Consider the following 13,303-nt stretch of genomic DNA (forward strand, 5'->3'; position numbering starts at 1 on the left):
CCAAACCGAATCGACTTTATTGTATCCACTGTCACACAAATTGGTGGCCTCGTTTTGCACATTTTTATTGGTCCATTGCCTTCACGGAAGTATTAGCGATAGCGAATGAACAAAGAGATTTAAACAGTAGGGGCGGGGCCAAACAACGTTCTCAACCAACCACGTATCAGACATACAGCGGGCACAACATGGGCTGAAATTGAAATATATCTTTACTCCCTTTGTAGTGCACTATGCAGATCTTAAAACCTGGGTTTCTACACTCATACACTGGGTCAAATGTTAGACATGCAGCATTTAGATGCATTTATATCTGCTATAAAATGAAGGCTTCAGTATATGAGCGCTATACCATAACCTACATAGTGCACTTTGTAGGGAACATTCATTCATTTGAGCTCCCCCCACGGTTGTGCAGGGAACTGACAGGCGTGCTTTGGTTTAGGACGAGGAATTTATGCGTAAAAAGTTTTTGGTCATTCCCCTAAAAGGATATCGTAGCAGTGAGGTTTGTGGATAGTTTATGGTTGTCGGGTGAAAGCGGTGAAATGTTGCTCGGAACACTTCCGTTAAATCCTCACTGTCAGTGATTAGGACGTGAATTAACTAGGAGCTAGCTAAAAAGCTAAATTGAGATAACATCATTGTGCTCTGGACAGTGTTGAGACTGTGAGTAATGTCAGGGTCAAATGTTTGGACTCGTAGTCGAGAGCGAATGAGGAGATTCCCCGACTTGCTTGCCCAATGCACCACTGAGGTATTAAAAAAAAATACACACCCATTTAGATTTCTAGCTTACTTACACTTAAAGGAAAGTTCCACCGAATTTTACAGTTTCCACATATTTCATAATTGAAAAAATAAGCCAAATAATTCGGAGTGTTATATGTGATATGGTTCGCTAAATGCGTACTGGCAGTTGTGGTGTTAGGAACCATGTGGGGATTCCACAAAGCAGGATATAATCAAGTTAAGCGTCAAGATAGCCTCAAGTCATTAGAGTCCGTGAAGCTGAGGGACATTCCTTTTGGACAGTCCTCAACTCTGGGTTATGACATCTATCGCTAGCTAACACACACACATCCTGCTTGAACAGCCAGCAGAAGTCACAATGTTTACAATACTATGTATAAGAATCAGGGGAACTACACGTGCATTGAGTTTTATGAGATTTCATGCATTGAATTATCCAGGACATTCATGATATTCCACTTTAATATGTAGACTCATATTTCGGATTATATTGTTTTATTATTATTATTTTTAGGCAGCCGCTTATGGCAGATGCGTGGTGGCCACCGCTTCTGGTAAACAGGAGCTGAAGAAGGATTTATGTATAAAAGAATTTGAAGCTCTGAAGACTTGCTTTGTTTCTGCTGTGAGTAAAACTTCACTAAAATAGAAATAGCTCAATAGTTAAAAGTTTAAAATCTATTTTTATTTATTATTCAGCCAAAGCTATGCAGCTGTCTTGAGATTTATGCTGTTTAGGTGTAGAAACCATAGTTTCATGACCTATGCACTGTAGTGTACAGGGATCCATGTTTCGCAAACTCTCATGGGAGGAGCATCAGATTACCCCATTATTAAAAGAATAATTAAAAGCCAAGTGTATGCCTTAAAAGCTTTACTCACATTACTGGGTGTACATTTAAGACAACAAAATTCTGGATAGGGCGGCGCGGTGGTGCAGCAGGTAGTGTTGCACTCACACAGCTCCAGGGACCTGGAGGTTGTAGGTTCGATTCCCACTCCGGGTGACTGTCTGTGAGGAGTTGGTGTGTTCTCCCTGTGTCTGTGTGGGCTTCCTCCGGGTGCTCCGGTGTCCTCCCACAGTCCAAAAACACATTGGTAGGTGGATTGGCGACTCAGAAGTGTCCGTGTGTGAGTGAATGTATGTGTGTTGCCCTGTGAAGGACTGGGGCCCCCTCCAGGGTGTATTCTCACCTTGCGTCCATTGATTCTGGCTTTGGACCCACCGCGACCCTGAACTGGATAAGCGGTTACAGATAATGAATGAATGAATGAAATTCTGGATACATTTTTTGTAACCATTTTATTTATTTCATTTCAAAATATTTAGTTGCTGAACAAAAAATAGATGTGGCATTGACTTGAAGACACCTCAATTTAGCATTTACATTTAAATGGAAGTTCTTAATTAATTATTTTGTTTTGCAGGCAAAACAGAGTGTGAAGTAAAAAGAGAACTACTGTCTTCCTGTTTGAACTGTACACAAAGAGACAATGACCAGCTTCTGTAGGACCTCAATGTTTTAAAAAAAAGGCTCACCAGAAAAATTGTTTTTTATATAAACATCGGAATAGAAGATTAATCTTATGTTTGTACTGTCTTACACGCATACATATAATCTATTTTTATGGCTCATTTTCTGTGAACATAAATAATTGTGTCAGGAAATTGACTGCATGGTGAATTTCTGCACTACTGCACTAAAGTATGCACAATAAATTCTGACAGTCACACAATTTCATTTAATGGATTAGGCCAAGATATGGATGAAAGAATTGAGCTAAACATAACCAGACTGTTCATTTGTTTTAGACAGATAGACAAAGGGGGTAGCTGGATGGATGTAGAGGCAGGATGAGTGATGAGGTGTGTTGCTGCTCTAAGGGTGGCATAGCTGAGCTTTAATTGCTGCCCTTGGATCTGTTTTTAGGGGATACATTAAAAAGCAAAGCTTTGAAGAACTGGTCCTAGCTCAGTCAGAACAGGACATAAAAAGCTAGTTGATTAATGTTTTGCCATGGGTTTCATGTCACTGGCACCCCAAAAGCTTATGCACTCCAGCTCGCCACATATGGAAAGGCAAGCTGCAGCCGTATTACTGACGCCCTGCTGGAGATCCCACACCCTTGTTAGCCAGATGTTAATTGATGGAGTGACCATAAAGGCGACTCAGTAATGACTTGGGATCAACATACAATCCAAACAGCCAATTAGAGAATGAGCAACAGGCTTGAGTTTAAAATGTTCGCAGCCAAGGACCAGGATAGCTATGTAACTCTGCTTGACATATTCATAGGAGAAACACATTATGGAAATTTTACAGAACCTCCCTGTGTTTGGACTGAATCACTGTTTGTGGCTTGTCTTATGTGGTGTTGATTCACACATTTTCAGCGGAGTACAAGGTGTTAATTAAAAGAATCTGGCCCTGTGGAGGTGATTGTGCTCTGCCAAACCTGGCCCTTGGCTTTATAAAAGAGCTCTTGAATTCCCTTCTAAATATTTTGCATTTTGCAAAAACTTAATGGTAATTGAAGTGTTTCGTTACCTGTGCACATTCAAAAATTTCAAAAAGTTTTAAGTCATACTCTCTGCCTTTTTTGTTTGTTCTTCAAAATTATAAATAGTTTTAAAATGTTCTGATGTGCATCAGTTAAAGTTAAAACTGTTTTATCTGTTCTATTAAAAAAATTGCCCTTTTGATTTGCCTTTATTTTGCCTGAAATTCAGTAGGAATTTTTGAGTTTGTTACACTGTATATACTTGGAACTGGTATACATGTGTATTAAAACTGCAAATAAATGTGAACTGCTTAACACAATCATTCAGAGAAATTCAAGAAAATGACCAGATTTTAATCAAATAACATTGCTTAGTTGAAGGTCTTTTTAGTTTTGATATTCCACAGAAGATATGATGCATGTTCATTGGATCACCACACAAATTACATCCTTATTTTTCTTTATTCATGGAAAACAAAAAGGATGTTTTTGACAAGGTTTTCACTCACAGGTGATTTGAGAGAAATATGCCATTTGAAAGTTTTGGTTGGTTGCTTCTCCAAACATGGCCTACTCATCAAAGCCCCAGCAGCTGCACAGGGGTATTCTACAATAGAGGACTGTAGCGTTAGCAACATGTCTTACCTATTACCTATTATGGGACAAACCTGCCTTCAGGTGTATATTTAAAAAAATAAATAAATAAAAAAGGATCTGGGTGATTGTGGAAAAGTTTCATCGCTTTTTAAAGTTTAAGACAACTTAGATAAATATAAAATGGGGCAGAGAGAGAGCAACAAATTGATGCAGATTTACAATGAGCTAGACCGCAAAAAAATAAAAAAAATAAAACCACATCCAGGGTCACTCACTACTGTACACTACTGTGAAGGAAACAAACCACAAGCTACAAGTTTTAGGAGGCACAGCCTGGAGGAATTTTCTCACACAGCTTGGGTGCAAAAACACTCAAAAGACACTGGAAACAATGGATGTAGAACAAAACACTGCTAATTGTATCCAAACAAAACAACAAGAAATATATTACAATATAGGTTTTTAAAAAAATGGAATAGCAGTCTACAGAGGTCCCATGAACATACAGAACACAGATCATTTAGCACATAGATGAAACAAATTCTTGACTAATCTGGAACTCTTTCTTCAATAGTTATCTTGGAATGATGAAAATCATTTTTAAAAAGTTTAGGGCTATAAAAATAGAAATTTTCATAAAAAATTGCAAGGACAATATTATATTTGTGATATTTTTTTTCTACAACCATTAACGGTACATTCACTAAGTACTCAGGACACAGAAACTTCCTTTAAGCGGTGTATTAGAACTCTAGCCCATATTTACTGGCTAATTTTCTGTTCAGGAATCATGTGCAGACAACAGTGGCTTCACAGGATGATAACACACCTGTTGTTGCTTTCTATTCTTCCAAATGTAGAGAGATCCAGAAGTAAAGGCACACTCTACTTCTTACTGGCAGCTTGGGCTTTTTTTTTTTTAAATTCAGGTCTATTAAATATTACACTATATGGGCAGAGTTATTAGGACACCCACACAAGTTATTCCATCTCTCATATAAATAAATATATATATCTCATAGGAATAAATATGGAATTGGTCCCCCTTTGCATCTGTAACAGCTTCCACTTTTCTGGGAAGGCTTTCGAAAATATTTTTGAGTGTGTTTGAGAGAATTGTTGCCCATTCATCTAAAAGATAATATTTGCGAGGTCAGACACTGATGTTGAATGTTTGAGACCGAGGCTCAGTCTATGCACTAGTTCATTTCAAAGATGTTTGACTGGGTGGAGGTGCAGGCCAGTCAAGTTCTTCCGCACCCAACCGTGTCTTTATTGACCTTGCTTTGTGCACAGGGGCACAGTCAAGCTGAAACAGAAAAGGACCGTCCAGAAACTGTTCCCACATATTTGGAAACATACACTTGTCTAAAGTGTATTGGTATGCTGAGGGATTCAGATTTTCCTTCAGAGGAACAAAGGGGCCTGGGCCAACCCCTGAGAAAAATATAAACAGCATTGTCTCAAAAAGGCAAACTGCAGGGCTAGGTGCTGGACTTTATACATCTTTGGCAATGTGACTCAATGAAACCAATGTCCATAGAGTTTAACTCAAATCTCCCTTTAAAGTATCGTTTGCAACTTATGTCATTAAATAAACAAAGAAATTAAACTTGCATTTTAAGAAAGATATTGGAGCTTCATTAAAATGACATGGAGCCCCAAGGCAATTAAGGTCATGAAGATACAATACTAATAATTTAGACTCATATCTTTGGAGTAAATGTGCCCCAACCGCTCAGCAGAGAAAGGAAAGCAAATGACAAATACAGTAATACAGTACAGTAATGTGGTCCCAGCAGCTGTACATGTTCTAGGTCAGGACTGCTGAAGAAAGTCTGCTGTACACAAGCAGAATAGACATGTCTGTGTGTATTGTACACTTCTGCAGCCACCTGTGGTGATGGTTGAGGTAACTTCCCAATGTCCCAGAGAATATACATTGCGTTGAATGTCTAACAAAGCATTGTGTAACTATCATCATCATCATCATCAGCATCTTCATGTGAACCTTTGTTGCAGTGGAGGGACATGTACTAAATCAAAGAAGGTGAGAGTACAAGCGGTGCAGCAGTTTAAGCATTGGCCCATTCATGGGAGATTGCTGGTTTGACTCCAGTAATGCCTCAACCATCTGAGCCAGGAGTCTGAGAGAGCACAGCTGGCTATGTAAAAATTAAATTGAATAAAACAAAGAATGTTTGCTTTAAAGAAATTACAAGCTGTTCCAATTAATTTCTAGGAAAGGTGAGGTCTCCTAACTTCAGGTCAGTACCTTCATGTCAGTTTGATCCATTCTAGGGTGAATGAAAGTTCCATCCCTGATGGCAACATAGATATACACTGACAGTTATTCAGTTGGTAATTTTTACAATAATGTTTGCAGGGGAGAAAACAAACCTCATTTCATAAAAGATGAGACCTTTCAAATTTTTTGTCATTCTGAAATATTTGGGGAAAAAATGTGTGAACCTCAGGGTCTAATATTTACACTGGAAAAACACAATTTAAAACAGAATATACAGTGTCCTGTTGTAAACAAAATCTGACACTGGAATGTTGTGTTGTTTGTGTATTCCTCTTCCACCTGAATTACAAATTATGCTGATAACAGCAAGCTGTATTTGCTTCATTTGAATGTCAGTCAGCTCTAATATTACAACAATATTAAAGGATCACTATGTAATATTTTCACCTTAAACATTCCAGCTTCAGAACCATTGTGACACTCCACTGAGCTGTAACATGGAGAATAGAGCTTTTGTTGTGGTTACTCCATGTTCTGCCCTCCAGAAACTGCACGATGCAGTTTCTACCATTCCTTTTGATTTCATGACAGTGCTGTAAATGGGTATTAAACTATGTAACTGTACCAGATTTTACCCATCTCTAGTGTTGCTCTAATAAAATTTAACTCATTTGTTCTTGTGAAGGAGAAGTCCAGTTGTTACAACATCTGTGAGAGGATCTGATTGCATTTAGCCACAAACATTAGAAAGATGTGGTACACACTAATACTGGATGTTCTCCATCACAAACACTACTTTAACTCATCCTACCCTCCTGCAAATGTTTCACAGTGCAGTTTCTGCGCTGTTCAGAATGCTCTGTTCTTCCTATTACCGCTCAGTGGAGCATCACAATGATTTTGGAGCTGGAATTTTAGGGTAAAAATATTACATAATGTTGCTTTAAGTAAAACTTTAGATGCTCAAATTGAAGGACACTATTTCCAAAGCAGATTACCTGCTTCAAAATTGGGTTGCTAGTCTTTAAATTGTAGTTAACTGCATAGCAGTCCAAGCTTGAATGTACCAATTATTATTTTGACTCCTAAATCACAGGATTCAGCGACAACTGCAGGTGAACACAAGGTGTGACAGTTGACTTTCAAAACTTCCTTTCATTTTCTGCCAGAGAGAATATCGTTTGATCACATTTTCTTCATATGGGCATGGATTTTTTGGTCCAAATGAACAAAGATCATTAGTATATCCATTTGATTGTGTAATTAAGCCAATTTGTTCTGTAAAATGTAACAGGTAAGAGAATAGCTGTTTCTCAATATGAAGAACACAAAGACCTGACTTGTGTCCTCCAGATTAACGTTCTTCACCTTGATAGAGCAAATTCCTGATGCTGTAGTGAATGATGGCATTTACTTGTTGGCGAGTCAAGAACCAATGCATCCTCCTTATTTTGGGCAGAGTGAGAACAACAACTGGGTACTTTAACCGTTCTTGTTGTGTGTGTTCTTGAGTAATGAAACAGAACTACAGCAGTGGAAGAAGCAAGAACACAATTATGCAAGAACCCACAATGAGAAACAGCCAATTTGTTAACTAACATTTAAACTTCCCTTTAAACAGGAGCATAAACAGACTTATTCCAGTGAAGTTCAGAACCCCTGAAAAGTATAAGTACCTCATATCACTGCCTAGGTGTGGATTAAATGTTTTCTTTACTGTACTGAAAATTCCTATCAGTTCTACTAATGTATATATTTTAATATTGCACTGGGACCTGCTTAAGGCTTTGGAACAAAAATGCATTTTGAAAGATGGGTCTGCTAACTGGAAAAAAATTAACCAAAAATGTGTGCGCGTGTGTGTATGTGCTTCAGTCATCAATAGTCAATTATTCTGTGTGTTGCCTCTCTGGAGTCTGTTTGATTTGGCGGGAGTGAACAACAGCTCCAGCCAGTAGCTGACCTTCTAAGGCTGCATGAAGGTCTGACCCTCCCAGCTCCAGCAAGGGCTCAAGTCCTAGGACCCCTGTCTCCTTGTCCCCCAGGGATCTGCGCCGCCTCCTTAGATCCATGCCTCCCTCCTCTCTGCTCTTCTTCTCCTTCTCTTCTGGCTGAGGCTCCTGCCCTTCTGGAACCAAATTCTCCTTCAGGTCCCTGCCCCCTTTCTTCAGAGGTTCAGGGGCATGACCCTGTTTAGGATTGACCTCATTCTGACTGTCTTCCTGCTTTCTGTCAATAACCTGCTGCATCTGGGCCAACTTCTCCATCTGTTCTTGCATCTTCTGCTCCTTCTCTGCCAGTTTCACCAGTTCATTGTCAGTCTTCTCCTTCTCATTCTGCAGTCTCTCTGCTTCCAGCCGCTCTTTCTCTAATCGCTCTTTCTCTTGACGAACGCGTTCCAGTTCTAGCTCCCGTGCCAGGTTCTCTTGTCTCTCCCTCTCCTTCCGTACCTTCTCTACTCTGGCTTGCACTTCCTTATCAATCCGCTCTTTCTCCAGCCTTTCTTTTTCTATCCTCTCCTGCTCAGCCTTTAGCTGGACAAACCTCTGTCTAACTTTCTCTTCTTTTGCAGCAATATCTTCAGGATTCAGATGATCTGGACTGTCTTTGGGCTTTTCTAGTTTTTCTTTGCTAGAGTCAGGCTCTCGTTGCCGCAGTGGAACTCCTCTCGCGCCAAGCTCTTTCTGAGGGTTGCCTTCTACAGGCAACACCTCTCCCACTTTGTCCACTTTGGGAGGAGGTTGTTTCTCCTGTATATTTGCTTCACCTGCTGGCTTGAGCGGAACACGTTTGTCAAGATCCTCTGCTACACTTTTGCCACCATGGGCTTGCTGTTCTGGGGCTTCAGCTACAGGTGCTAAATGTGCAGAATCCTGATGATGCTCTGAGCCTTGGTCTGGATCTTTCACTTTCCCTGCTCCCTCTATTACATCAAGCTGCTGCTGTACAGCTTTGCCCACTTCTGCAGCAGCCTCACCTAAGCACAGAACATGACATGATAATAGCTGTATTGGATAAAAACCTACTTTATCTTCTAAACAAACTTTTATACATTGCAACTGTTATAATATTTATTAGTAAAAATAAATTGTGTAAGAATATGATATAAATGGTTAAAAATATAGGCGCTGGACCATGCTTTTAGTTTCAGACTGACCCCCAACAGCTTTGGGTTCTTCCTCTTCATCCTTCTTCTGATGAATCTCTTTGTGTTGCTCTTCAATGACGGCCAAAAGCTTCTCCTGCTGGTCTAGGAGCCTTTTCTGTTGCTCCTGTTGCTCCTTGATCACCTGCAGCAGCATGGCATGGTCAAGCGCCCCCTCTGGCGAAAGAACAATTAAAAGTATTACAGTCATCAAAGGCCAATGTTTATCCATTAGAACGGGTCAAAGCAGATTTCATAACTACAGCGGATACTTTAGATAAAATATATTTACTATTCTTAACTTAAAAAGGTGATATATCTCACATTTTAAACATTAATATAGCAACAAACAACTAATTTACAATGGAAAGACATAGTGGAGTAAATGTGCCCTGAGCAGAGAATAAAGTCACACAATGTCTTTGAATGTTGTTCTCCCCTTGTTTTCATAGCTGGGCCAGATCTATGTGCATGTTAGTCCCACCCTATGGAAACTTTGGCCATCCCCATGATTTGTTTTGCTCTCCACTAGAGACAAAAAAGGCCTCTGACAAAGAATGAAACAAGGAGAGACTCAACACTGGATTAGCTTTTCAAAGATGAAGAACAGTAAGAGCTAAACTGAAATCACACAAAGCTCTGAACCAAATTTACTGTTTCGTTACACTGTAAACATCTGATTCATTAAGCTTGGTTTAACACTGCAATTTAGTGAGTGTACTAAAGAACTCTGCACTTAAATGTTTGTTTACGAGTTTCTTATTTGAATTTTTAATTCCATGTTCAATGGTTGAACTTCTTGTGCTGGCTGAACAATGTTGGGTCCCAAACCACACCAGCTGGCACTTTATCTTTGTTGTACTACTGAAAGCCACCAACATGATTCTGAACTGGCGTTCCTTCTCCTTGATGTGTAAGTAACTTGATGGCTAAATTATGTTGTGACTTAATAACTGGCTGGAGTAGGCATGAGTTGTGATTATTATGAGCTCCATTGTACTTATTTGTTTTTGGATGGGGAGGCGTGGCTGAACACAAAATATTTGTTTTGGTCTGAAATGCTGGTGCTCTAGTGCAACATCTACTGGGAGATTATTGAATATAGTACATTTAAACTTGCTCCTTTTCATAAATGTAAATTTAAACTGCCTTTATTTTCATTATTTACAAATTCCATTATGAATTATAAGATCTCAGCTTATTTAAAATATTCTGCCAAAATATTATTTTTGAAATATGAAAAATAATTAAAAATCTTAAAAATCTCAGCAACACAATTATAACTTTTGATTGTAGTTTGCTTCCAGGGTCACACAACCCTACAGAGAGAAAAACTACAGGAGAAGGATGTTGAGTGTTAATAACAGCAGGGTTCCAAGACAGACTGTTAGAGCAAAACTGCACACTGTAGATCATAGAAAAAAGGAACAAAAGGAAAAACTAAAGCAAGCTAGAGAAAGAAAGAGATTCATACCTGCAACGATCTTTTTAATCACTGTAGCAGAAGTCCATGGTGCAACAGAGCAGTGGGGCAAAGAATAGAGAGAGAAAAACAGAAAGAGCAAAGAGTGCCTTAAGAGTGCCTTCATAAAAACCAAGCCAAGCAAGTGAAACAGAAATAAGATTCACAGTGAATTCTGCACGACACTTCATTAAGATAAACCAAAAGCTGATGCTCAGGATCATACGCAACTTTAGGGCAGTAAAAATTATTTTGGGTATGAGGAGAAGAAAAACAAATTAAAGAAATCATGGTGCAAAGACTGACTAACGGAAGAGAAATTCTAAAAATAAATGATATTAATATTATATCATTTTATAACTAAACATGTACTTACAAAGAGGCATGTATTTTTCCAATCTGAAAATTTATATGAGGATCAATCAGGGCATATTTTAATTGATTGGTATCGGGTTTATTGAGCACAAATCCAAACCCAATCATTAGTTTTACATTATCGGTCACAGGGGTGTCATAAATGGACACAGTTTTGCAGAAATTATAGCAGGATATGGCCAATACGTCTGTAATATGGAAATATTTTAAACTGAAGAATGAAACCAGTCTTAAAAAATTTTTAGTTATTCTAATTTGTAAGGAAAAAAAAAAAAAAAAAAAACTGGTTAGATACTGGCAATTTTTTTCTTAATGCAGTACACAGCTATTCAGTTGTCAAACATGTGCACTGGACTGATTTTAATAACTAATGTACTTGAAGCGTGCACTGTGAAATATCTAGACATTTTTTCAAATTCTCTTCAATATAATATAGTGCTATAATCAGAGAAAATTTTTCACTTATTTAATATACTTTTAGAACAGACATTAGGTACAAGTTATGAATTATTAATGTCAGGAAAAAAAAACCCAGATATCTTATTTAATAGAAAATTAAACAGAAGCTTCAACAACGAAATATATGCCACAATCTGCCAGAATGAAAGTGCCAGATCTTTGCCATTCTTATAGTTTTCAGATATACACACAGTCACACCTACGGACACTTTTGAGTCATCAATCCACCTACCAACGTGTGTTTTTGGACAGTGAGAGGAAACCGGAGCACCCGGAGGAAACCCACACGGACACGGGGAGAACACACCAAACTCCTCACAGACAGTCACCCCCACAACCTCCAGGTTCCTGGAGCTGTGTGACTGCACACAAACACCAGTAGAATTTAATTGCTTTCAAAAACTGCTTTCAAGTCCCCCTCCTGCCATCAATTAATTATCCAGAAACTCATCTTTGTTCATCAAAATGACATATTTACAAACTAAGTGTAAGAAAACAACTAACGCATTCAAACTGGCATGGGGCATAAATTTAAATATTTGCCTTCTTTCAGTCCATCTAGCATCTCAATCCACCCCTCCAGCTTACTTGGATATCCTCATCCTAAAGATGACAGGACTGGTTCTTTAGGTTTGTAAACGTGTGATGCTCTGACTGCTTGAATTCTTGTCTTTGAGACTGTCCCACTGCATTTTCAAAGTGAGAATTCTCAGCCATGACACTGACTACTTATTTTGCACATTCGATTCATTGGCGGTGTACTTAAATACTGTTCATCCGATCATAACAGCATTAGTGGTCTACCAGGTCTCATCTATCCTAATCACTTTTCGAATGGAAATGTAATAAAATGATCAGACTTTTGCACAGCACTGTGTTCCACAATACACTGGGCCTAAACTGATACTGAACTCTTGATAACATTCCCACAATAAAGGGCAAAAAGTGTTTGAGGATGTGAGAGTCTATTCTGGTTCTGTTCCTCTTTCCCTGTCTAAAACAAAGACAGCCTCCCCTCATCAAGGACACAGGATCTTTAATTATGATGGGCTCCATTTTGGGATGCGCCAATAATTCATTACAGACTGGGAATCACTGGAAATATAGATGCCTGCCTATGGTTTACCATTTATGAGGAAATGTCTTCAGTAAAGACAAATACACATCTTATTCCATTCCTTCAGACAAAAGGAGTCTGTGGCACAGTGAAACAAAATGTTCTTGTATAAGATCATATGGGAACAAGAAATAAAATAAATGGGGACTCCCAATAACCTTCTCTCATGCTTAAACAGACGGCCATGCCCACGCAACACTGCTGAACTTAAGGTTGATGCAAACATATAAAATTTTGTAGTATTTGCTTTAGCACATTCGCGTTCATGTAATTAGTTTGTGTGCTTTGTTCTTTTAAAGTCACTATAGTCAAACTATAGCCTAAACTATAACACATGTCATCAGCAAAGGCCTTTAAATTTATTTTTAAGTTATTGCCAATATCTGGAATATGTTAAAAAGTAATATATTACACTGGGTTTAGTTAATAATACATCATAAATTCATGCCTGACATCCACATCCATGTCACCTAGCCCCAGACCGCAATAAATTGCACAGCTTTCCAAGCAGTGCTTGAACATAGAGTAAAAGAGTTCATATTAGAGAAGCTTCTTAAAATAAATAAATAAATTTCGGACAAAACAAGAAGATCTTTGAGCAGAACTAGTGTTACAAGAGTAAATATATGAAATAAAAACACAAGA

General features: G+C 38.5%; 2 protein-coding genes across 6 annotated transcripts in view; one reads left to right on the forward strand and one right to left on the reverse strand.

Annotated features, from left to right (window-relative positions):
* Window positions 1-384: 384 nt before the first annotated feature.
* Window positions 385-3,825, forward strand: ndufaf8 (NADH:ubiquinone oxidoreductase complex assembly factor 8). The gene is made up of 3 exons (XM_066663035.1): window positions 385-757; window positions 1,268-1,378; window positions 2,182-3,825. The coding sequence occupies exons 1-3, from the start codon at window positions 677-679 to the stop codon at window positions 2,200-2,202; spliced, it is 213 nt and encodes a 70-aa protein (XP_066519132.1). The 5' UTR covers window positions 385-676; the 3' UTR covers window positions 2,203-3,825.
* Window positions 3,826-4,625: 800 nt separating this feature from the next.
* slc38a10 (solute carrier family 38 member 10) overlaps window positions 4,626-13,303 on the reverse strand; it is a 28,817-nt gene continuing 20,139 nt past the window's right edge. For 4 of the 5 annotated variants that reach the window (XM_066663029.1, XM_066663031.1, XM_066663030.1 and 1 more), the window contains 3 exons: window positions 10,720-10,740; window positions 9,258-9,422; window positions 4,626-9,077 (listed from right to left, as the gene is read on the reverse strand). In XM_066663029.1, the coding sequence (XP_066519126.1) occupies window positions 7,990-9,077; window positions 9,258-9,422; window positions 10,720-10,740 (1,274 nt within the window). In that variant the 3' untranslated portion in view covers window positions 4,626-7,989. The remainder of the gene's footprint in view (window positions 9,078-9,257; window positions 9,423-10,719; window positions 10,741-13,303) is intronic. The other variant, XM_066663032.1, reaches the window with a different exon arrangement.

Source organism: Hoplias malabaricus, chromosome 3 (assembly GCF_029633855.1).
Source record: "Hoplias malabaricus isolate fHopMal1 chromosome 3, fHopMal1.hap1, whole genome shotgun sequence".
In the NCBI taxonomy this organism is placed as follows: domain Eukaryota; kingdom Metazoa; phylum Chordata; class Actinopteri; order Characiformes; family Erythrinidae; genus Hoplias; species Hoplias malabaricus.

What these genes read in the sequence shown, in the direction of transcription:
- ndufaf8 (XM_066663035.1), top strand. Translation starts at nt 677, where the DNA reads ATGTCAGGGTCAAATGTTTGGACTCGTAGTCGAGAGCGAATGAGGAGA. An exon ending in TTGCCCAATGCACCACTGAG is followed by an intron (nt 758 to 1,267) that starts GTATTAAAAAAA and finishes TATTATTTTTAG; the next exon opens with GCAGCCGCTTATGGCAGATG. An exon ending in AGACTTGCTTTGTTTCTGCT is followed by an intron (nt 1,379 to 2,181) that starts GTGAGTAAAACT and finishes TTTGTTTTGCAG; the next exon opens with GCAAAACAGAGTGTGAAGTA.